The following is a 25,971-nucleotide window of genomic DNA, read 5'->3' as shown; positions in this document are numbered from 1 at the left end:
TTTTTGAGTTTCTACAATATGTAGCCTCTTAATAAATCTTAACTTTGAAGTTACTCATATTTCTTGCAAGAAGGTAAAAAAAAAAAAAAAGCATAAAATAAATTTAAAAATGAAAACAAAATACGAGTCACCAATTTATACAGAATTAAAGTCAATATTAAATTATCCTACAGATCATGTGCTTAGGCATATAAACTTAAAAGCCAAACTGACAAAAAAATTTTGTTTTTCAACAAAGCAAGTACTGATAACACCCCTGGGATCTGCATACATTCAGATCAAATGTTTACACTAACTGTATGATACTTTGTATCAATAATAGTTGTCCCAAAATGATACTTCTAGGTTATCAGAAAGAAAAAATGTTAACAAAAATTCATGAGCCTGTTTAAAAATTTAAGATTATGTTTTTAAAAGGTTTTTATCAAACACATCTAAAATTTAAAAATCCAGCACTCAAAATGTTACTAATCAGCTATCTGAAATCCTCACTCTCCAGGATTATTGGGAAGCCAGATAACTAAGATTTTATCACTTCTAGGAATAACCTTAAAAAGTAAATATTTCAGGGGCGCCTGGCTGGCTCAGTTGGTTAAGCGTCTGACTTCAGCTCAGGTCATAATCTCACCGTTCGTGAGTTCAAGCCCCCCCATCAGGCTCTGTGCTGACAGCTCAGAGCCCAGAGCCTGTTTCCAATGCTGTGTCTCCCCTTTCTCTCTGCCCCTATCCTGCTCACAGTCTGTCTTACTCTCTCTCAAAGTAAATCTTTTAAATCATCTATGAAGTTTTTGTTTTAAAGAATAAGTAAATATTAAGATTTTACAAACATCTAACATACAAAAGGTGTAGACTTCTGAGTTTAGATATACAAAACAGTCCATATTAAAGAATCTTATAAAACTCTCTGAATATTAAAAGTATTATAAAAGTTAACATATCTTAATATTTGGAAATTATAAATACTTCCTTGATAAAATAACCAAATAAGAAAAAATACACAGTTTCAAAAAGCATAAAGTTAGTACAGGATTTCCACTAACTCTTGAGGTGAACTACAGAAAATGAGAAAATGTTATTATTTTTAATATATTGATTCTTAACTCAATTAGCAAATAAAATAATCAGGTTAATTTTGAAAAACTCAAAAGACAAAATTCATCTTAAAAAGCTTTATATAAATGTGAAAATACATGAATGAAGTTAAACATAAGAAAGGAAATATTTACTAACCTTTATTTCCTAACATCACAGCAAGGTGTAAAGGAGTGTTTCCTAAAATTAAACAAAAATTAAATTAGTGTAAAAACGTAGAAAATTGTTATTTAAAAGTGGTTTTAGCTCCTTCAGAAATTTCACTGACAGATTTAAGTAAAATGTGACTGCAAAATGACCCTGTTTATATGGCAAATTCAAAGTCAGAGGATGCCATGATTTCTAAACACAACGTATTCTAAACCAACACCCACCAAAAAAAAGGAGACCCAGTTTGCTTTTGAGATTTCTTCTCTCAAGAGATTTCACAGATTCCTTTCCTGCTAATTTCTCTATCATATCATTCTTTGTTCATTCAGCAAACAATTTAAATACCTACTATATACTCATCTTTGGGGACAGATATCAAAAATACCCAATCCCTCAAGTGGTTCAGAAGTCTTCTGTTAGAGACTGATAGGAAAGTAAATAATTGCTATTATTTATTAGAATAAAAGAGAGTATAGCATGATAATGGAATAAAGAACAGAGCTCCTAATTTTGTCTGTACAAACAATTAACTATTAAAGAGGGACCATGTTGAAATAAGTCTTGAATGGGTTAAAAATTTATAGGCAAATGAAGCAACTCACTATTATACTGTGTTAAAAACAATTTAAAAATTAAAAACAATTCCCCCAAATTACATTCAAATGCAAGAACAGTTCATACTTCGCAAACAACAAAAACAACAAAAAATGTTTATGGCCAGTGGGGGTAAAGAGAATAGTAAATAATGAAATTGGTAAGATAAGCAAAAGGCTACACTATGAAGTTTGTATATATCCTTTTAGTTGATGTTATACAATGACTAATTTAATTTCAAAATGATACCCTAAGCCACACTAGTAGCCTAAAAACCTCTTGATTATTAAAGAAAGAAAACCTATAGTAATATTTGCAAATAAAGTTACTAAATAAAATTTGTGTATACTAATTTTCAGATTCAGTATTAGCATTTTTACAGAAGGCACCACATGAACAATTTTTGCCTATAAAATGAGCTGCACACTTATCAAGAAATCATATACAGCATAAAACAAGATTTAACTACTTGTTCTAAAAACCTTATATATGATCTAAGGCACCTGGGTGGCTCAGTAGGTTAGGTGTCTGACTCTTGATTTTGGCTCAGGTCATGATCTCATAGTAATGAGATGGAGCACCAGGGATGGGCTCCACACTGGGTGTGGAACCTGCCTGAGATTCTCTCTCCTACTCCCTCTGCCCCTCCCCTGCTTGACCATCACACACGCACACATGTGCTCTCTCTCTATCCAAAAGAAAAAATCTTTCTTATTTATTTTGAGAGACAGAGAGAACACACACACGCACAAGCAGGGGAGAGGCAGAGGAGAGAGAGTGAGAGGGAACCCTAAGCAGGCTCCGTGCTGCCAGCACAGAGCCCAATGCGGGGCCCTATCCTACAAACCAGGAGATCATGACCTGAGCCAAAATCAAAAGTTGGATGTTCAACCGAGTGAGCCCCCCCAAAAAATTTTAAAACCTTGTATATGATCTATCCCATTCTCTTAGTTTGACACAACCTGTCCAGATGGTTAAGACACAGACACACACAGACACACACACAATCTTTTGCTGAATAAAAGCACAGTGGAATAAGAACTGTCTGTAAAGATAGCCAGATAGTATTTTGCGCAAAATTTAGAAGTTTAGTAAATTCAATAAACTTAAATTTTCTCTATAAGTAATTTTACAAAACAAAAACCTGGACTACAGTAAATTTCTTAGTCTTCACTGTTAGGAACAACAAAACAAAAAGACAGATTTGGGGACATAATTCACATTATATTTTCCCGAAATAAAATTTCCACTAGCAACTAGGCAATCTACTCCCCGGTTTTCATACCTCATAACTAATTTTACTTGAGATATGGAAACCTCTATAATACACGTTGTGTTGTTTTGTTTTTTAAGTTTATTTATTTATTTCAAAAGAGAGTGAGTCAGGGAGGGGCAGAGGGAAGGAGAGAGAATCCCAAACAGGCTCTGTCTGCACTGTCAGAACAGAGCCCAATGTGGGGCTTGAACCAAACAACCATGGGATCACAACCTGAGCTGAAGTCAAATGCCCAACCTACTGAGCCACCCAGGTGCCCCACATTGTTAATAATCATACACTGAAGCATGTCCCCAGATAAGAAGTTTTGCTCACAACACTATTTAAGAAGTAAACATTATGAGTTGCCAAGTTACTGGCATAGGCTATTTTCCAAAAAAACAAACCAGTTCTCCAAAAATTCCAGACCTTTTAGGGAGCTAGCAATCTTCTTTTATGCTATTATCTAGTCCTATGAGGTTTTATTTTTATCTTATAGAGTCAATATTCATTTAGATTTACTTACCATTTTTGCTGCTCTTCATTCCTTCCTTCATCTCCAACCTTCCATTAGAATTTTTCTTCTACTCAAAACATATCCTTCAGGATTACCTTTAGTGATAGTTTGATAAGTGATTTCCCTCAGGTTTTTGTTTGTAAATGTGTATTCAACTTCAATCTTAAAAGGATATTATACTGAGTATATAATTATTGATTGGATGCTATTTTTTCCTCACATTCTACGTGGTCTTATGGTTTCCTTTTTTGTTGAGAAGCCAGCCATAGAACTTTCTACTGCTCCTTTGAAAGTAATGTGACATTTCTGGCTGCACTTATGTGTATGTTTTGTTTTGTTTTTCAAATTAATCAGCCTTTTCACTCCAGTGTGGATTCCTTTGTTTATTCTACTTGGGTTGGACTTGTTGAATACCTGAATCTGTGTCTTTCACAAACTTTGTAAAATTCTTAGCAAGTATCTTTCCAAATATTGCTTTAGTTCCATTTCCTCTCTTCTCTCTTGGGTTCAATTAATGTAAAACTTCTTACCCTTTCTATTTAAAAAAAATTTTTTTTAATGTTTCTGTTTATTTTTGAGACAGAGAGAGACAGAGCATGAGCAGGGGAGGGGCAGAGAGAGGGGGAGACACAGAACCCGAAGCAGGCTCCAGGCTCTGAGCTGTCAGTACAGAGCCCGACGGGAGACTCAAACCCACAAACTGTGAGATCATGACCTGAGCTGAAGTCAGACACTCAACTGACTGAGCCACCCAGGTACCCCTTACCCTATTTTTTTTTAAAAACTTCTTTCCCTTTCCATTTTTCATTAAAGATATTTTCTTCTAACCTATTTCCAACATCACGAATTCTTTTTCAGGGTCTAAAACTGTTAGTAAGCCTATTTATTTAGTTTTAAATTCCAGTTATTATATTTTTCCATTTGAGAATTTTTATTTAGCTCATTTTCTTTCTTTTTTAATTTTGTTATTGTTTATGTTTGAGAGAGAGAGAAAGACAGAGAGCAAGCAGGAACGGGCAGAAAGAGAGGGAGACACAGAATCGGAAGCAGGCTCCAGGCTCTGAGCTCTCAGGACAGAGCCTGATGCAGGGCTAGAACTCACAGACCGCGAGATCATGACCTGAGCTGTAGTCAGCTGCCCAACCAACTGAGCCACCCAGGCGCCACTGGCTCGTTTTCAAATATGTGATTTCAATTTTTATAGTTTCCAGTTCTCTGCTAAAATATTCAAACTGATCTCTTATCCTCCAAGAACATAATAAATGTTATTTAAAGTCTCTAATAATACTTACAATAAATGAAGTTCTGATGGGCTTCTTTTAATTCCTCCCCCCGAAACCCCAGTTTTCATCATGTTGTTCAGTTTCCTTATAATGTTGGTCATCTTTAATTCTAAATGATTTTAATTTTTTATTTTTTTATTTTAGAGAGAGCATGAGTGGGAGAGAGGGGCAGAGAGAAACAGAGACACAGAGAGAGAGAGAGAGAGAGAGAGAGAGAGAGCGAGCATCCTAAGAGGGCTCCACACTCAGCATGGAGCCCAATGCAGGCATTGATCCCACAAGCTTGGGATCATGACCTGAGCTGAAATCAAGAGTTTGAAGCTCAACCAACTGAGCCACCCAGGCATCTCTAATAATATACTGGATATAGTATTTAATGAGCTCTCTCTATAAAAATTCGAAGCATAAGAAACAAACCACCCAGATACTTTCATTTACTTTTCACATGTGTCCGGAACTACTAGACTTCATTAATCCAGGGACTGACATTTTTTCTGGCCCTCATAATGACACAAAGTTGTGCTTCAGCCTCCATCAGAGTTGATTTACTTTCAGTTCACCCTTATTCCTAAGGTGCAGTTCTTCAAGTTACATGCTAAAAGAGCAGAGTACTAAAGAGATATTCACACTTAGTAGGCACTGGCCTCCACCTCTGGTCCTCTTACCTCAGTGAGGCCATCAAAAGTGCTGCTCAGCCTCTTAACTACTTCTTTTGGCTTTACAAAAGCTACTGGGGCAAAATAACCTAAAATGGGAGGCTTAAATCTTTGGATTTCCATCTTCTGCCAGAACTTGGCCCAGTAATTACTTCCTACCTTGTTAGATTCCCAATAACCTTAAGTTAAATATTTGATTCTTATTTGTTTCTAAGGAAGACTAATCCTAATCTAGTCCATCATTACTAGAGGCAGAAATGATACTTGAATTTTATTTCTTAACTTTTCTCCATATCTTTAATACTATGCCTTCTATTCTTTGGTACTATTAATGCATAAAAATGAGATAACTTTATGAGCACTAATGATCATAACTTCAATCAAAATATAATTATTCTTAGTACTTTTAAATCATTCTTATCTCAAGTTCAATTTTATCAGTAACTAATCTTTCCATTCATAATCTTTGCCATTGACTCAGCCATAAATTTTCCATTTTTTCCAATCTCCTTTAGATGTATCTGTAAAAGTCTTTTCCCTTCCTTTTAGTAGATGCCATAGCTACTATTTTTAGACCCAGCTAGAATACTATTTCAGGGAAAGGCACAATTCCCACCTGGGACTGACTGACTTTCTTTCTTTTTCTTTCTTTCTTTCTTTCTTTCTTTCTTTCTTTCTTTCTTTCTTTCTGTACTAGAAAATTATTTTCTGCATTTTTATTTTGGTGCTAGAACTGGTTGGGAAGACTGTCTTTTGCTGCTGGAACCACAATGTTTTAAGGTGGTTCTCATATTCTCTACCACCTCAGTTACTGGTTCTAAATCAGGGACAATTTTATGCCAAGGGAACAGTTGGCAATGTCTGGCACATTTCTTGTCAAAACTGAGGAGTGAGGGTGCTAATGGCATCTAGAAAGTAGAGGCCAAGGATACTGCTAAATACCTTACAATGCACTGGACAATTTCATCCCACAAATAATTCTCTGGCACAAAATGTCAAGAGCAGAGGCTAAAAAACTGAAATAGATAAAGCCCAACTGCAAAAAGGAAAAAATGGAGCTTTACCTAATAGCAAAGCTAAGAGATTATTAGAAAAAGAAAAAAAATTTTAAAAAGTCCTCACAACACTGCAGGAGATCCGGATACATACAAACCCAAGATTAGCTCTTACTCTATCACTTTCAGTTATACGAATCAAGAAATACCTTTGGGCTTAATCTAGTTTGCAGTGAGTTTCACTTGCAATGGCAAAAACCATTACTAATACAATAAAAGAATACAAAGCCTTATTTGACATAATCACAGTTTGGGAAATTTCTATTTTTTAAAAGTGCTTTTGCTTTTTATTCTGTCTTTATCTGGGCTTTTAAAATGGGGGGCGCCTGGGTGGCTCAGTCAGTTGAGCATTCGACTTTGGCTCAGGTCATAATATCGTGGTTTATGAGTTCAAGCCCCATGTTGGGCTCTTGTGCTGACGTCTCAGAGCCTGGAGCTGCTTCAGATTCTGTGTCTCCCTCTCTCACTCACGCTCTGTCTCTCTCTCTCTCAAAAACAGAAACACATTAAAAAATAAATAAATAAAATGGCATTTATTTTCTTCAAGTAACACAGAATATAGACAGATTTTAAATTCTATTTGCAGTAAAATTTACACCTTTTTAGAAAATACTTTTAAACTTAACATTTATCTAACAGTCAAAAAATAAACCATACATTTGATTCCCTTTTACAAAAAATGAAGAAATTAATGCTTTTATTTCTCATCTCCATTTTTGTTTCACTAATTTAATCAATAGTTATAAACCTTTTTCTTACCCTTTATAGAATATATGTCTTAAATTTTGAAGCAAAAGATTTTTTTTTTTTTTGGCAATTTGCTGTCAAGATTGTAATCATATTTACTATGATTATTAGATTTCATCTATGGTACATTTAAGTGGTTTCAATGTTCACTATCAACGCTTTTCTGACACAACTCCTCCTTTCTTGGGTTAATCATGTAAATTCATCTCTTATGATTTGGGATATTTCTTTGAATAATACTTTTCAGGAATGATAGCATGGTGGTTAATCTATTTTCTAGAATGTTATTGTTGCTTTCACAAATGAATACCTGACTAGAAAGAATTCTGCAGTTAGAGGATGTTACAGCAAGTATGATCTAATATTGCAGAGGTCTGAGGCCAAACTGACATTCATTTGTTCAATAGCAATCTGTGCTCTTTACTTATATATGTATAGAATTCTTCATTAAAATTTAAAATATCACCAAGATATACAGAATCTCTTTTCATTAATTTTCTATGAGTTGTAACTTTGGAGTCTGAACCAATTTTAGTTCAAAAGATGTTTTTCTTCTTTACTTATAGCTTTCAGTATTGCCTCTGTTCTAGTTATTATTTTATTATCTGAAAATACATATTACTCATCAAATGAAATCTACAGAGGTATAACTCTGTATTTATAACTTATCCCTCATTAATTTTTCTTTTTCCTCTACAGTCTGTTTTCAAATTATTTTTTTTTACATCATTCATTTAATTTTCTATACTGTCAAGCCTTTACTTAACAGTATCTTCAGGATACTTTGATGACACTTCTTTTAAATGAGTATTTTTCAAAGACTATCAAATGACTTTTTTTTTCCTGCTCATCCATCCTGGAATGAAGATTTATTCAAATCTAGTATGGGAAAAGACAATCAGACTTCCCCCACTTTCCTCTCAGTTCATTCAAAAAATGAACCAAAGTAAAAAACCCTTTCTAAACTCTGAAGCTAAAAGAACAAGCTGATATCTAAGCATTTTCCTGTGACACTCTATTCTAATACTCTAGATAAAATGAAGAGTATCAGATAGTTGAGAGAGGAGTTGTTACATAGAAATCAAAGATAGGGGCGCCTAGGTGGCGCAGTCGGTTAAGCGTCCGACTTCAGCCAGGTCACGATCTCGCGGTCTGTGAGTTCGAGCCCCGCGTCAGGCTCTGGGCTGATGGCTCAGAGCCTGGAGCCTGTTTCCACTTCTGTGTCTCCCTCTCTCTCTGCCCCTCCCCCGTTCATGCTCTGTCTCTCTCTGTCCCAAAAATAAATTAAAAAAAAAAAAAAAAAAAAAAAGAAATCAAAGATAAAAATAACAGTGCAAGACATATTCCTAAAACCATAAAATTATCGATGAAAGAAATTAAATAATACCTAAATAAGCAGAAAGACATCCTGAAGTCATGGATTTAAATACTGGTAAAATGACAATACTCCCCAAATTGGTCTATAATTTTAAAACGATCTCCATCAAAATCCCAACTGGCTTTTTTGAAGAAACTGACAAGCTGATCCTAAAGTTCATATAAAAATTCAGAGTACCCAGAATATATAAAACAATCTTGAGAAAGAACATCAAAGTTGGAAGGCTTACAAATTTCAAAACTTACTACAAAACCACAGTAACCAAAACAGTATGTACTTGCATAAAGACACTCCTAAATATCAACAGATCAATCATACCATACACAAAAATTAATTCAAAATAGATCATGGACAGGCGGCACCTGGGTGCCAGTCAGTTAAGCGTCCGACTCATGATTTAGGCTCAGGTCATGATCTCATGGTTCATTAGTTTGAGCGCTATGTAGGGCTCCACAAGACAGCACAAAGCCTGCTTAGGATTCTCTTTCTCCTTCTCTCTCTGCCCCTCCCCTGCATGCATTTCTCTGTCTCTCTCTCTCTCAAAAATAAATTTAGGGGCACCTGGGTGGCTCAGTTGGTTAAGCGTCCAACTCTTGGTTTTGGCTCAGGTCATGATCTCCTGGTTAGTGAGTTTGAGCCCCATGTTGAGTTCTGTGTTGACATCAAGGAGCCTGCTTGGTATTCTGTCTGTCTGTCTCTCTCTCTCTCTCTCTCTCTCTCTCTCTCTCTGCCTCTCCTCTACTCTCTCTCTCTCTCTCTCTCTCTCCGAAAAATAAACATTTTTTAAAATAAATTAAAAAAAATAGATCATGGACCCAACTATAAGAGCTAAAACTATTAAAACCCTTGGAAAACAAAACAAAACAAAGGAGTAAATCTTTGTGACCTTGAATTAGGTAATGACTTCTCAGATACATCAAAAGCACAGCACAAAAGCAAAAATAAATTGGCTTTCATCAAAATTAAAATGATTTTTGCCCCAAAGAATGGCATCAAGAAAGTGAAAAGAGAACCTAGGGAGGAAAATATTTTGCAAATTATAAGTTTGATAGTATCCAGATATATAAAGAACTCTTACAACTAAATAATTTAAAAACCCCAATTTAAAAACAGGAAAGGATCTGAATAGCTGTTTCTCTAAAGAAGATACACAAATGGCCAATAAGCACATGAAAAGATGCTCAAAATCATTAGCCATTAAAATGAGATACAACTTTACATTCACTAGGATGGTTATAATCAAAAAGACATAACACAAGTATTGGCAAGGAGGAGAAATTGAAATAAATCCTCATACAAAGTAAAATGCTTTGAAAAACAGTTACCACATGGCCCAGCCAAAGGTATATGTCCAAGAAAATGAAAACATGTTCACACAAAAACTTCCATACAAATGTTGATAGCGGTGTTACTCATAATAGTCAAAAAGTAGAAACAACTCAAATGCCCATTAACTATAAATAAAATAAAGTACATCTATGCAATGGAATATTTGGCAACAGAAAGGAATAAAGTTCTGATACATGCTGTAATATGGATGAACCTTGAAAACAATGTGCTAAGTGAAAGAAGCCAGTCATAAAGACCATATATTGTGATTCCATTTATATGAAATGTCTAGAATAACCAAATCTATAGAGAATGCAGATTAGTGGCTATCTAGGGCTGAGGCAAATTGGGGGGGGGGGGGGGGGAGGAGGAAGTAAAAGGTCAAGAGTACAGGACTTCTTCTTAGGGAATGAAAATGTTCTCAAATTGTGGTGATGGCTACAGAACTTTGAATGCAACAGAAACCATTTAACTGTACAATTTAAATGGTTCAAATGTATGGTATGTGAATAATATTACAATATGCTGCTTAAAAATAAATAGAAGATAAATGGGGGATAAGTAAGGTTGCTAGAATTGCAGCAAATATTTATTCATGTCCCTAACGATTTTAAAAGCAAAAGTCTTCCTTACAAAAGCCTTTGTACTGGACATCTTATTTTACCTAAAGAATCATCACCCAGGTATGTCGCCTGACTAAAATAAGCTTACTTGCCCACTTGCTTCTTTGATGTGAATATTTCTAAGATACTAGAAATAGCTTTATTATTTTTCTCCTGCTATAATCCTAAGGATAGCAATAAATGAAGGCAAAAAGAAGGGGTAGGCTTATTGTAGGGCACAAACTTGCCATCTGTTTCCCATATAGATACATTCTCATCCTCTAATTCAGGGATATGACATAAAGTTTTATTAGAATATAACCACCTGCTGATTGTTTATGAATTGTTGATAGCTACTCTCTCTTTTTTAAATTAAAAAAAATTAATATAATTTATTATCAAGTTATTGTCAATGTATACATACACCGTATACAGTGTGCTCTTGGCTTCAGGAGTAGATTCCCGTGGTTCATCGTTTACGTACAACACCCAGTGCTCATCCCAACAAGTTCCCTCCTCAATGTCCATCACCCATTTTCTCCTCTCCCTCACCCCCCTCCATCAACCCTCAGTTTGTTCTCTGTATTTAAGAATCTCTTCTGATTTGCCTCCCTCTCTGTTTGAAACTATTTTTTCCCCTTCCCTTACCCCATGGTCTTCTGCTAAGTTTTTCAAATTCCACATATGAGTGAAAACATATGATATCTATCTTTCTCTGACTAACTTATTTCATGTAGCATAATACTCTCCAGTTCCATCCGTGTTGTTGCAAATGGCAAGATTTCATTCTTTCTCATTGTTGATGGCTACTTTCACACAACAGATGGTAAGGCCTGCAAGCCTATATTTACTATCTTGCACTTTTAAAAAAAAATTTTAATGGAAGTATAGTTCACACACAATGTTTCAGGTATATAACAGAGTGATTCAACAACTGTATAACTATCTTGCCCTTTAATTATGTATGCAGACCCCTGCTCTGATCAGCAAGGGTTTCATGTCATATTGCATTGCTTCCACGATAGAACACCTCTCAGTCAATATAATTTCTATATATAATCACATATTACTATTATTAAAATTTTTTCTCATAATCTAGTTTACTTGATTCTAGAGTCATTATTATATTTTAATGTAAATTAGAAGTTCAAAGGTTCTGTTATTTTTCCCAACATTTTACCCAGAGACAAAATCCATTCATCTTCACTTAAGATTTACTGAGCATTACTATGTTCTAGGCATAGTGCTAGATATTAAAGAGTCAATCATTAGGATTAGAAATAATTCTTGCACTCAAGGAGCTTATGTTAACAAAAGAGAGCAGAAAAACAGAAAATGAGACAAAACAGATTATGATAGGTGTTCAGAAAAATAACAAAGAGCTAAGACAAAAATTAATAAAAGGATACATAACTTTCTGATTCTTCAGGCAGGAAAACCTCTCTAATGAGATAATGTTTAAAATGAGATCTTAAAGAGGAGTAGAAACTAAGAAATCAAAGAATAAGAAGAAAAGCATTACAGTCAGAGACCAGGAATAACCTGGCATATTCAAGGAACTAAAAGAAAACAAGTATTGCCAGAAAAGAAAAAAAAGAGACATTTGTACAAAAGATTATATCAGAGAAGCAGGCAAGGGCCAGATCATGTGAGGCTCTATAACTATGGTAAGAAATATGAACTTACTTTTTAGTGGAGAAGGCACTAAAGAATCTTCAACAGGGACATGACATGATAAAAATGACATTCCAAGATCACTCTTGTTACCATACAGAGAAAGGAAGGAAGGGGGACATGGGACCAGATATGAGTCCAGTGTAGCATTCCAAGTGAAAAAAAATAAAAATTGTGTTCAAAATGGTGGCAATGGAGACAGAAAGTAGAATGATGCAAAATAACCTGTTAATTAGATATGCGTAGATAGGAGGAGGAGGTGAGATAAAGAATGATCCCAATAATTGAGGTTTGAGCAACCAGATAATTAATGATGTGATTTAATAAAGGACTGGATGGCCAGGTAGGAGGGGATAAGGTGGAAAATAATAATAATAACATTTTGACAAATGAATTTTGAAGTATCTCTGAGATTCCCAAGTGGAGATAATTATAAAATATGGGAACTCCAAGAAGTCTAGATTGGAGGTATATGCAAATTTGACAGTAAAAAAAGAGACATTTAAAATCAAACATAGAAATTTGTGAATATCCACTTTTGCCCTAATAGTATAAAAGGTAATAAGAGTTATCTTTCTTCACTTCTCTATCTTCCAGGAGAAAAAAAAAAGGACCATGTTCTAAATGGTGACAAGAAGAAAACAAGGCACTGATAACACCAGTTGCTGTTAAGAAGGGTAACTGAGTGGGTAAAGATGAGTGGGAGGCAAACTATTTTTACAATGTATCTTTTACATCTTTTTATAATTTTGTAGCATGTGAATGTAATAACTATTCAAAAAACTACACAAATTAAGGAGAACTTACCAGAGTCTAGACAGAGCACCTAGGTAAAGAAAGCAGGCCTTTATGCACCTACATTATTACTCTATTTTCTTAAGCTTTCAAGGAAAATAAAGGTGAAAGGGCAAAAGCATCAGTACCTACTGATGCTTACAAACTAAAATTACTGTAACAAGTTTAAATTAATCACATTTTTAGAAGATTTATGAACTAGAAATGACTTTGCATTCAACTATCCAATCCCTCTCATTTTATAGGTAAGTACATAATCAGAAATAATATATTCTAATTAAAGATACCAAACATCATGCTTTGACTTCAATATTTTAAAAGCAAATCATCATCATTTTTTCATCATACTCCTTCTCTAGCCAACACTGGATTTGCTTTATTGGCCAAGTATGCCATGAAACTAAGTGCTCAAATGTCCTAGTTAAGCTTCATCGACTATCCTTTCAGTTTTCTAAGACCTCAACCTGCTGCTTAAGCTAATTTGTTACATAAAAGATACTAAAAACTTAAAATAACCTTCTGCCAATTTTCCACAATGTAGTTTTTAAATCTGAAATCCGATGCTGTGGTTCTAACTTGGTTAATAAACTGAATTCTGTTCTGTCAAATGTATAAAAAATATTCCAGTAACATTAAGACCACAGCAGTGCTAAAGTATGCAAATTATCAACCAAAAGGCTAGATTTACAGGGCATCTATTGTATGTGCCCAGTACTGTACTATATATACTTCATAAACCTTATCTTACCCCAATACCCTGTGAGACAAATATTATTCCTATTTTGCAGGTAAGAAGAATAAAGCTAACAGTAGTTAATTTCCTAAAATTATATATCTAGAAATTGTATGAGTCATGACTCTGAAATCTGTATGCTAATTTTTTACTAAACCAACAGTTTTCAAACTTTTTGTTCTCAAGATCCCATTTATACTCTTAAAGATCTTGGGGCACCTGGGTGGCTCAGTCAGTTAAGCATCCTACTCTTGATTTCAGTTCAGGTGATGGTGTCATGGTTCATGAGTTTAAGCCCCGCATGGGGCTCTGCACTGACAGTGTGGATCTTGCTTGGGGTTCTCTCTCTTTCCCTCTCTCGGCCCCTCCCTTGCTCGCTCACTCTCTCTCAAAATAAATAACTTAAAATGAAATCTTATTAAAAAAAAGAATTATTAAAGATCTTTTTTTTAAAAAAAAGATCTTTTAGGGGCACCTGGGTGGCTCAGTCGGTTAAGCCTCCGACTTCGGCTCAGGTCATGATCTCGCGGTCTGTGAGTTCAAGCCCCGCGTCAGGCTCTGTGCTGACCACTCAGAGCCTGGAGCCTGTTTCCGATTCTGTGTCTCCCTCTCTCTCTGACCCTCCCCTCGTTCATGCTCTGTCTCTCTCTGTCTCAAAAATAAATAAACGTTAAAAAAAAATTTAAAAAAAAAAAAAAAAAAAAAAAAAAAAAAAAAAAAAAAAGATCTTTTATGTGGATTATTTATATGGACAAAACTATCGATATTTACCATATTAGAAATTAAAATTAAATGTAGAATTTTATTAATTTTAAAATTACAATCACTCTATTACAAACTAATAAAATTTTTTATGAGAAAAATAATTGCATTTTCCAAAACAAAACAAAAAATAAATGACAGGAATGGTGCTATTTTAAACTCTTTAATTAAAAATTAAAATCAATTTCTTTAATGTCTGGCTTAATAGAAGACACTAGATTTTTATAATTATTTCTGCATTCAATAATGTGTAAATTTTGCTTTGGTTTGAAGAAAACCTACATTCAGAAGCTACGCAGTTGAAAAAAAGGAGGGGTATTTTAATAGCCTTTTTAAATAATTGGAGGTGTTCTTTGCTACTATACCAAAACTCAGTGGTCATTTTTTTTTTTTTTTTTTTAATATTTACTTATTTTTGAGAGAGATAGAGAGACAGAGCAAGAGCAGGGGAGGGACAGAGAGATAGGGAGACACAGAATCCAAAACAGGCTCCAGGCTCTGAGCTGTCAGCACAGAGCTCAATGCGGGCCTCAAACTCACAAACTGTGAGATCACGACCTAAGCCAAAGTCAGATGCTTTACCAACTGAGCCACCCAGACACCTCAGTAAGTAGTCATGTCTTAAAGGTTAGCTGCAATGTGAAATCTAAAACTGTATCAATAAACTTTTTGCATTGAGTTATACTGAAACCCATTGGTTTCTCTTGTACTTTAAATGGATCTTTTACATGATTTTGAAACATCATGCTCTGATCATCTGAAAAATACCAGTTGATTGAGTTACGCAGATCTTCCAAATATCAACATATTTCATTATACAAAGAAAAAAAAAATCAAAATACCATCAATCCAACCAAAAAAGTCTTTGGATCCTGGAAAACTGTCAAACTTAAAGTGACAAAGACAAGTTTCCCAAATTGTAATTTTTGATCCAAAGTCTGAATTTCTTCATTGGCAATAAATACTACCAATTGTCTTCTGTGAAGTCACAGGCTAACTTCATTCACTTTCCAGAAAAGTGTCTGCCAAGTATCTAAATTGGAAAAACCATAGTTTGTCTGGAAGCTGTTCTTTCAAGTAAAAATGGTGTTCTATGACAAAAGCTGCTGGTTTGGCTTACAACTCAAAGAACTATACAAATGTTTTCCCTTATTTTCTCTTCAGTATGCAGAAGAGCATCATGAAAAATCTGTATTATGTCACAAAGAATATCAAAAAGATATGTACTCAAGATTAAGACTTGATTAATCATTTCTACAGCTTCAACAAAGACATTAAGTGAAACCGGCTTTTTTTTTTTTTAACTCGAATATGTGGCATACGCATTATGTGACTACACAGTAAATACCAGCAAGTTTGGTCTTTGATTCATACTCAGGTTCTGATAACTTTACCCACCACTGCTTTTGTGACATCAGCAAAAGTGTCAGCACAGTGAAAAAGGCAGCAATGACTTGGTATTATTACAAAAATAGTTTTGATTTCACCCGCTCCCTAATTAGGGAGAAAACAGGAAGCTCCAGCTTCTAGACACCTTCAAATCCCATCCAAGCAAGCATTAAAAAGGGGGAATTCCTGTATTTTCTCTCATAAACAGTACTATACTACTAAAACTCACACACACATAGTATTAGACTCCAAACCAGGTCTACTTTTTCCTTATTTCCACAGCTACCCCTAGTTACAATAGCATGTTAAATTGACCCTTGCCCATCCAAGTTTTGCCTCATATAGCAGCAGATGGAGCCTTTTAAAATCAGATTGTGTTACTTCTCTGCTCAAAATCCTCACTTCCTATTTACTCAGAGTAAAAGCCAAAATCCTTTTGGTCTACACAAGCTCCACAGGCTTAACCCCCTCTACTACCTCTCAAGTCTCCTATCTCCTACCACTCTCCCCTGTACCAGTCACAGTTGGCCTTCCTTCTACCCCTTTGAACATGGGGCTTTTATGTTTGTTATTCTCGATCTGAAACTGTTCTGCCAGATATCTGCTCCCTAATTTTCTTTAGGTACTGCTGCAACCCCTGCACCTAAAATACTGTCACATAGTAGGAGCTCAGTATGTATCTGTTAAATGAAGGAAAGAATGAACAAAGAGAAGAAAAAATAAATAATTATAAAGAATCATTAGAATGGTGCTAAAATCGGAGCGCCTGGGTGGCTCAGTCGGTTGGGCATCCAACTTCAGCTCAGGTCATGATCTCACAGCTTGTGAGTTCGAGCCCTGTGTCGGGCTCTGTGCTGACAGCTCAGAGCCTGGAGCCTGCTTCAATTCTATGTTTCCCTCTCTCTCTGCCCCTACCCTGCTTGTGCTCTCTGTCTCTCATAAATGAATAAACGTTAAAAATTAAAAAAAAAAAAAAAAAGAATGGTGTTAAAATCTGTTTTTAACTTTCCAAAAAGCATTCAATCACAGAACAATGCAGGTTTCCACATGATTCTCTATGAAAGCCAATCAAAGGATATATGTGCTAAAGAGGATATTCAACACAGCATATAGGTGGTTTTACAGAATTCAGTATAGTACTGAGTAAGAGAGCACATGCATTAACATGCCTGATAAATACTTACAGCCAAGAATCAAAACACACTACACCAGTAGATCAAAGATGACTTCTATGAGAGTCAAATAAACCTAACCCTTTAGAAGACTGACAGTATAAATTCAAGTATCAGATAAAAACCTCAACTGAAGTACTATCTAAACCTCAGGAACAAGAATGTCTTCTGCTGGAAGACACTTAACATGAAAACCGAGAGTAAGATATTGGTATCAATGGGTATTACTATTAAATGAGCCTTCAGAGTTAAAAACAGTTTCAAATGCAGTCTCCCATTCAAGACTACAATACCCCACCCAAGGGGTAGATATTATTATATCTTATTTCAGTAATCAAGCAAATAGAATTTCATAAAAACCTCTTTGTAGAGAAGTGTGGCCTCAAACTAAGATCTAATTCCAAATATAGAGATGGCCTCCTAGTTTTGCAGATCATCTTTGAGGTTTCAACAAGAGTAGCAGGCTCAAGAACAGATGAAATTCAACCAAGCCATACAGTTAAACCTAATATATCCTGATAACAAACACCATTCATAATCTTCAAACAGAAAGAAGACCTTTTTTCTTTTTCCTACCCTCAGCAATATCAGTCTTGCTCTAATAAAACTAAGGTTCCATCTGTCCCCCAATGAAATAAATAGTATATGAACAGGAACATGTTGTTTGACTACCCAGCCCTCACTCAATTTTTGAAGAACTATGTTCATTTTCTAGAATCCAAAGCATCCTGACAATTATATTATACTCCACATTAGATTTCTATGACTTAAGAATGACATTAACTTGGGACAGACTGCCTAGAATTCAATTCTTCAAGGACTCCTCCAGAATTCTCCTGCCTTATTGAGGATGCAAAGGACACAACATGAAATAACTGCTCATTTCTGCTTCCTTTTTTTTTGCCAAAGCTGAAAGGTCAGGGATTCCTGCTCCTATTATAGTTCAGTACAGGAAAGGGGAGAAGAGGACTCGTTCTACCCTCTTATGAGGTAGCTCTGCAGCTCACGTAACAATTCTAAGTATCAAGTCACATTCTAATACTTATAACAATGCCATCAACAAACATAGCCACTTAACCCAAGGACAGTCCTATGCTGTTGGGAGATGCATATGGGGGAAGAGAGGTAAGAGGAAGGTCATATTCACATAGACATGAAGATCAACTGAATCAACCCTGACAGATCAGTGAAATGACAGATTTCACTGCCAATCCACCTTCATGCCAAGTGAAGGTACATGATGCTTTAATGGATTATCTTGGGCCTCCAAAAAGTACTTCACTTTTTTTTTCTAAGAGACACTGAGGTCTGCCTTTCAAAAACAAAGTCCAGAAAACACCACAAAACACAGGAGAAAAATACAAAGTTATTGCTGTTCTTTTAAAGATGTGCCAGCATTTTAACCTTCTTGGCTAAAACTGTTCATCTAACACTTAATTCTAAAATTTTTTTGAAAGCCAAGTGTAGCTTTATAGTCACCTCTTCTCAAACAGACATAAAATGCAATATTTTCTTGCATCACCCATCATAAAGATTTTAGTGACAAAAACAAAGCAGAGAAAATAATATCAAAATGAAATTTAAAGATTTATATAGAATAAACCAAAACAAACACACCATACAGGCATCAAATTATCCTATTGCCTCAATTCCCAAACATATGTTTTTAATCTTTCTGATGTTTTAAAATCCCTGTCTGATGAATAGACACTTCTCCAAAGAAGACATCCAGATGGCCAACCGACACATGAAAAAATGCTCAACGTCACTCATCATCAGGGAAATACAAATCAAAACCACAGTGAGATACCACCTCACACCTGTCAGAATGGCTAACATTAACAACTCAGGCAACAACAGATGTTGGCGAGGATGCGGAGAAAGAGGATCTCTTTTGCATTGTTGGTGGGAATGCAAGCTGGTGCAGCCACTCTGGAAAACAGTATGAAGGTTCCTCAAAAAGCTAAAAGTAGAACTACCCTACAACCCAGCAATTGCACTACTAGGCATTTATCCACGGGATACAGGTGGGCTGTTTCAAAGGGACACATGCACCTCCATGTTTATAGCAGCACTAATCAACAATCTTTCAACTATCAACTACTTTCCAAAGTATGGAAAGAAACAATCTTTCAGCTATCAACTACTTTCCAAAGTATGGAAAGAACCCAAATGTCCATCGATGGATGAATAGATAAAGAAGTGGTATATATATACAATGGAGTATTACTCGGCAATCAAAAAGAATGAAATGTTGCCATTTGCAACTACGTGGATGGAACTGGAGGGTATTATGCTAAGTGGAATTAGTCAGAGAAAGACAAAAATCATATGACTTTATTCATATGAGGACTTTAAGAGACAAAACAGATGAACATAAGGGAAGGGAAAGAAAAATAATATAAAAACAGGGAGGGGGACAAAACAGAAGAGACTCATCAATATGGAGAACAGAGGGTTACTGGAGGGGTTGTGGGAGGGGGGATGGGCTAAATGGATAAGGGGTATTAAGGAATCTACTCCTGAAATCATTGTTTCACTATATGCTAATTTGGATGTAAATTTTAAAAAATAAAAAATAAAATTAAAAAAAAAAGAAGTAAAAATATAAATAAATAAAACCCTGTCTGAAGAAATCTGCCAGCCACTGGGCAGAGAGGTTACACATGTTAACCATTTCATTACCATTCCCTTGAGTTTCCAGCATTGGCAGCAATACTCTCAGTTGAGATTTAACTTACATTTGAAATCTCCAATCACTGTGTGTAATAGCTACACAAAGATTACATTACAACTCATTAAAAATGAAAATTAAGGGGCGCCTGGGTGGCTCAGTCGGTTGAGCAGCCGACTTCGGCTCAGGTCACGATCTCGCGGTCCATGAGTTTGAGCCCCGCGTCGGGCTCTTGCTGACAGCTCGGAGCCTGGAGCCTGTTTCAGATTCTGTGTCTCCCTCTCTCTGACCCTCCCCCGTTCATGTTCTGTCTCTGTCTCAAAAATAAATAAACGTTGAAAAAAAAAAATTTTTTTTTAAATGAAAATTAACTGTATATAGAAGATGGCTTGTCACATGCCAGGCAATGTAATTACAGGCAGCAGAAACTGCCAAATTTCTCAGAATATATCAGGAATTTTTCACATCTAGGAAAAGCTGGTTTAATCAATTCGTATATCAAGGATTTCAATCACTCTGGTACCTAAGAGCTTCTGATTAATGTCCAAAGGAAAATAATTTACCTCTGAGGATATTTAACTCAAGGGAAAAAACAAAATTACAAGTTTAACAAATGAGAAGTGCAGTCAAAATCAAGAAAGTCTTCTATATGCTTCATAAGCATTCTCAATTCTGAAAGTGCTAAAGAAGTAAAAATCATTACCGTCAACTAAAAAATAGCATTTCACCATGATGCTTTAACTACCAATGTCAAAAAGTAATTCAGAAAATTTTTTACAATGTGAAGAGAGGCTTAGACTTAAACTTTATTCCATACTAAAGAAAAAATAGTTTATAACTAAAAATATACTAAGGATATAAAGTTTAATAAATTTGCGTATATTAGGGGCGCCTGGATGGCTCAGTCAGTTAAGTGTCCAACTCTTGATTTCGGCTCAGGTCATGATCTCATGGTTTGTGAGATCAAGCGCCACATTGGGCTCTGCACTGACAGCACAGAGCCTGCTTGGGATTCTTTCATTCGTCTCTCTCTGCCTGTCTCCCACTTGCACTTTCTCTCTCTCTCAAAATAAATATATAAACTTAAAAAAAAATTAATAAAAATAAATTTGTGAACATTTAATGTAGTGTATCTTTTTTCCCACCCTCCCAAAACTTTACTAAATATACAATGAGTCACAATCATTTGGCATACGTGAACACAGTATACTCACGATGTTATAGCTATTACTGTATTTAACTTATATTTCCAAAGATTTGTTTGGATCCAAAGACAGTATTCCTCAAGATAACTGATGACTCAGAAAAAGCAACTCATACTCAACGAACATTTTACCACAAAAGAAAAAGTTCAATCCTTGCTCCTATTCAAGTCAGTAATTTGTAAATACACAAAAATACACAAAAACACATTTTAAAAAGTTTATCAAATAAGACATCACTGGAAACTGAAAGAGCTAATGAACAGTGAGCTAAATGACCAGATTAGGGCACAGTAAGCTTTCCAGCTAGATAGAATAAAGGATCAAAACGAACAAAGTATGATTTAATAAACGTAAAGTCCTATTTTAGGTTGAAAAAAAAAACTGTAAGAAGGGACAGCATGGAGAGACAGCCAATCATTTGAGAAAAAGCAATATTAAAAAATTAACATACTCTTGCACTGCATTACTTAATGTGTGCTTTTTAGTACACACTGGCACACTGTTCAGCTCTAAACATACATTGCTTAAAGCAACAAATACGCTCTCCTTTTTGTCTTTGCTTATGAGGCTACTATAGCTCTAACACTAAGGTTAGTTCTTAGCACCATCCTCAAAGGGAAGAATTAACAAACTGAGTTTCACCAAAAGACAATGATTAAGATTTTCATTTACTTATTTAACACACATATCTAGTATTTAATGTTTCAGGGACCATCTAAGCACTTTATAATCCATGCCAAATGAAGAATGGATGCAGAAGTTAGGAATGTTTAACTTAAAGATAAGAACATGACAGCTCTTGTCAAAGATCTAAAGGGCTATCATGTGGATGAGGTAGCCCATTTATTTGTGCCATTACATAAAAAGGAAACAGAACAAACAAGAGTGACCGGTTTGGGCTCTATAGCAACTCTGAAATTTGTCCAATGGCAAAATCTCTCCATAAGGCTACTATAAGGACTAAATGAGAAAATACATATTAAAGAACTTTGTTGTAAATTTCCACATTACACATTACTAGAATTTACTTCTGTACAGTATAGTGGGTCCTGACTAACAGAAATATTTACCGAGGCTGACCATGGACTTTGGAGTCCTAGCTATTAGTTCAGTTCCCAGCTTTGCAATTTATACCAAGTATGCAACTTTAGCAAAGTTTCCTTGTATCTCTAGGCTTCACTTTTTTCACCTTTAAAATAAGGATAAAAGAATCTGCTTTGCAAGGTTATTGTGCAAATTAAATGTGATAACATAGGTAACATTTAGCATAGTGCTGACACACTCAGTAAATTGTATCTATGATGAGGATCATCATCATCATCATCATCATCATCATCATCATGTTGTAGAAGGTATCTCTCTGGTGAATATAAAACTAACTATGTGGTATGATGTGGTATGACTGCATGGCTCTGCTATGCACCTGCATGAGTGTATGAATCTGCTATGCACTTATCATGTTACAACAATCCAAATATAATATACAGCTTGCATTTGTTTGGTGATTTTAAAAGCGTTTATCTTTTGCAATATGAAGGAAAAAATATCCTTAAAATCTAAATAAGTATCCAGGTTAGTAAAATACCAGGAATAAAAGTCATGTAATGTAATGGGGAAATTATGCAGCTAAAGAAAGAAAAGGGACTAAAGAAGTAGCACATTAAATATAAGCTACTCTTCCTAGTTGACTTCATGGTGAGAGATGAAAATATATATTGAAGGGGGAAAAATTACACTTTCTATAGATATGTGAACCACTGGTTACAGTCATCAGAAATACCAACAATACAAGGGCAGCTAAGTTCAATGCAAACATTTGGTACATCAAAGCAATGTAAAAAGAGAAGTTCAGTAGACTAAGGACAAGAGTATAAGGGATTTAGGATTCTAATTACTTCATTACCATCAACAAACAATATTATGCTTGTTGCAATAACAGTAAAATGATTGAATAAATGTAGGAATGAAAAACTGGGTGCAGCTTTCAGGTACTTTTTTGAGGATTTGAATTATGATCAATGACAGTGATATTATTACAATATTGGAAATTCAGGGGCACCTGGGTGGCTCAGTTGGTGATGCATCCGACTTCGGCTCAGGTCATGATGTTGCAGTTCATGAGTTCAAGCCCCAAATCCGGCTCTGTAATGACAGCTCAGAGCCTGGAGCCTACTTCGGGTTCTGTGTCTCCCTCTCTCTCTGCCTCTGCCTCTGCCTCCCGCCCCGCACTCTGTCTCTCTCTCAAAAATAAACATTTTAAAAAAGGCAACTATTTTAAAAAAACAATACTGGAAATTCAGATACAAGTGCAATTGTTAGAGAATTATACAACCAATAGAAATCTTATTTTTTTAATCTAAATTTTTGCCCTAATTTCACATACGAAGCCTAGAGTCCACTGGAATTAAGGGAGCTTATTCCTCAGGCAAGCATTTCATTAATGTGTTATATATTATTTTAAACAGAGTTGAGTGTGTCTTAAATGAATGTATACAATAGTCATGTTCAGTTAAAAGCAGAGTTATAAATGGTATTTGTCAACTACTCAATTTAAAATGGCTTATTAAATGTTGAAAATGTCAGTGTTGACGTGTTTTCATTAATAAATGTATTGCTGCTTGGAAGTCAACTCAATTACATCACATTTTTCAAATTAAAAAAACAAAAAGTTCAGCTGATGAGTTACGACAGAAAGTAGAAATACAGTCCTTGAATAATAAATGATACTCTATTTTGCCATATAGGTTATGATGAAGTTACTATGAAAAACTGTAGTACTATTTTTAGTCACAGTCATCAAGATGAAACATTATTAGCAATTATGTAAAACAAGCAAAACACTCAAAACTCTACTCCAAAATTTTAGCTACTTAAGTCACTTTACTTACTCTAGGTATCAAATGCCAACAACTTTCTACATTTTGGCTGTTAGAAACCAAAGCATTCTATATCCCATCTTAAATGCAAAGTGTAGACACTTTGTATCAAACTAAGTTTCCTGAAAGCAGAGAAAAAGAAACAGACAACCTGGGGGCAGGTAGAAATCACAACCAGTTGCAGTCAAGTTGGGATCTGTACCTGAATAATGAAAGGGAGGTGGGCCATTTTATATGTACAAAATTCGAGATCCTCAGGTGAGAAGGGGAGAGAAAGAAAAGAAACACAGTTACATAAACATAGGAAGGCCAGGTTGGACATGGGGCAATTTTCAATTTCTTTGTAAAAAATCAATACATTGAAGGCCTGTCTCAAAAATAGACAAAACAGCTTCTCAGAGGAAACTTTGAAGTGGGCAAGGAGGAAACATTCCTTTGCACCCACAAGCATCAATCCCCTGACCACTGGCATGCTATTACTGAAACGGTCATGATTTACAGGCATTTGGCCCGGATGACGAGCAAAGGAGAGGAAAGAAAGGTCTGTTGGAGAGGAGCCTAGGATTCCAGAGGCCTGGGAAGGCACACCCTACGTTCGGGAAAGGAGAGGTGGAGAGGGACGAGCACTCCTCACCGTGATTATCTTTCTGCCCGATATTGTGCGTGCGGATGAGAGAGGACAGTCTCCTCACATCCCCCTTGAAGACGCACTCGTGTACCGGGTAGTGTGCGGGACAACTGCCTCCATCTGCGACGACAGCAATGGGGTTGGTGCCCGCTAGAAGAGCCGGGGACTGGGAGGTGGTAGTCACGGAGGAACCGTGCAGCGGCAGGGCCGGGACGCCAGGGGGGTTGGAGGAGGCCGGAGCTGTCTTCAGCTGCAGCCGGCGGTGATGGTTACTGAAGATCTTATGACAGGCTTTGCCGCCCTTGCCGCCGCCGCCTGTCCCAAGCCTGCCTCCCGTAAAGGTGCCGCCTAGGGTAGCCGCCGCTTCCTCATCCCCGGGTTCCAGCAGGTCCCCCTCTTCTTTGCTGGGCTTGTGGTCTCTCCGCAGTGAGCGGATCTTCTCCCCGGTCATCGCCGCCAGGGGCAGAGAGGGGATCCGGGAGGCTCACCGCCCGCGACGGAGCTGGCGCTGCGGCGGCGCAAGGCGATTAGAGCGGTGGCCAGGATCCTCCAGCGCAGCATGAACTCTCAGGGTGCCCCCGAGCCCGGGACAAACGCATCTCCTGGAGGGAGAAGAGCCGGCTCTCGCCTAGGCACGAAGGGACGCGCGCTCGCTGGGGGGAGCTAGAGCTCAGGTGCCCACGACACCAGGATCCCTGTCCCCGCTGCCGCAGCCGCCGCCACTACCTCACGCCGGAAAACAGGGCACGGCCATCTTACCCTGACTTCTCTCGCGAGAGCTCCCTTGGGAGGAGGGAGGAAACACCGCGATAAGTGAGCTGGCCGCTCCCTCACTCGCACCGTCTAGTCCCGGAGAGTAACCGAGCTCCGCCCCTAGTTTAGGACCTGACAATTGGCGCTTCTGATGGGCGGTGTAAAACCTTAACTTGTGTTTGAGATAGTCGATGCAGTTTGTGAACAATGACTGAAACCCTCAGACCTCTGGGTCTCCAGCAGAGTAATGCAAACTGACGCCACTGCACACAGGATGTGATGTCAGTAAGATGTTGCACAAGATACTCAATCAACATTTACTAAGCATCTACTTTGTATCGTACACTGAGCTACTAGATTTCTAAGACGCCACTCCTGGCTCCAAAGAGATCAACGCGGGGGGAGGGGGAGAACGATAAACAATTGGGAGCTGGGTTGAAAACAAAAAACTAAACTAAACAAATAAAACAAATAAGAGAAAAATTTTCGCGTTGGGGTGTCAGAAAAGACAACAGTTTAGGGCCTGACCTTGGAAAACAGGCTATTCGGCAAATGGGGTGAAGGGAAGTCAGATTTTTGTTAGATAAATGAGTTACAAACAGGTGTCAGAGTTTCAAGCAAGGAATGGACGCTAAAGGATGGCAAATAATAA

At 36.5% G+C, this 25,971-nt stretch overlaps 1 protein-coding gene across 1 annotated transcript in view; it reads right to left on the bottom strand.

The window, feature by feature from the left end:
• ANKRD13C (ankyrin repeat domain 13C) overlaps positions 1-25,346 on the bottom strand; it is a 90,314-nt gene extending 64,968 nt beyond the window's left edge. Inside the window, exons 1-2 of the mRNA XM_058717008.1 lie at positions 24,573-25,346; positions 1,231-1,272 (exon numbers count right to left, since the gene is read on the bottom strand). Coding sequence (XP_058572991.1) covers positions 1,231-1,272; positions 24,573-25,017 — 487 coding nt within the window. The 5' untranslated portion in view covers positions 25,018-25,346. The remainder of the gene's footprint in view (positions 1-1,230; positions 1,273-24,572) is intronic.
• Between the last annotated feature and the right edge of the window lie 625 nt (positions 25,347-25,971).

Source organism: Neofelis nebulosa, chromosome 2, assembly GCF_028018385.1.
Source record: "Neofelis nebulosa isolate mNeoNeb1 chromosome 2, mNeoNeb1.pri, whole genome shotgun sequence".
Lineage (NCBI taxonomy): Eukaryota > Metazoa > Chordata > Mammalia > Carnivora > Felidae > Neofelis > Neofelis nebulosa.
The sequence above is the reverse complement of the archived record's forward strand: the minus strand, read 5'-3'. Positions and strand labels throughout refer to the sequence as shown.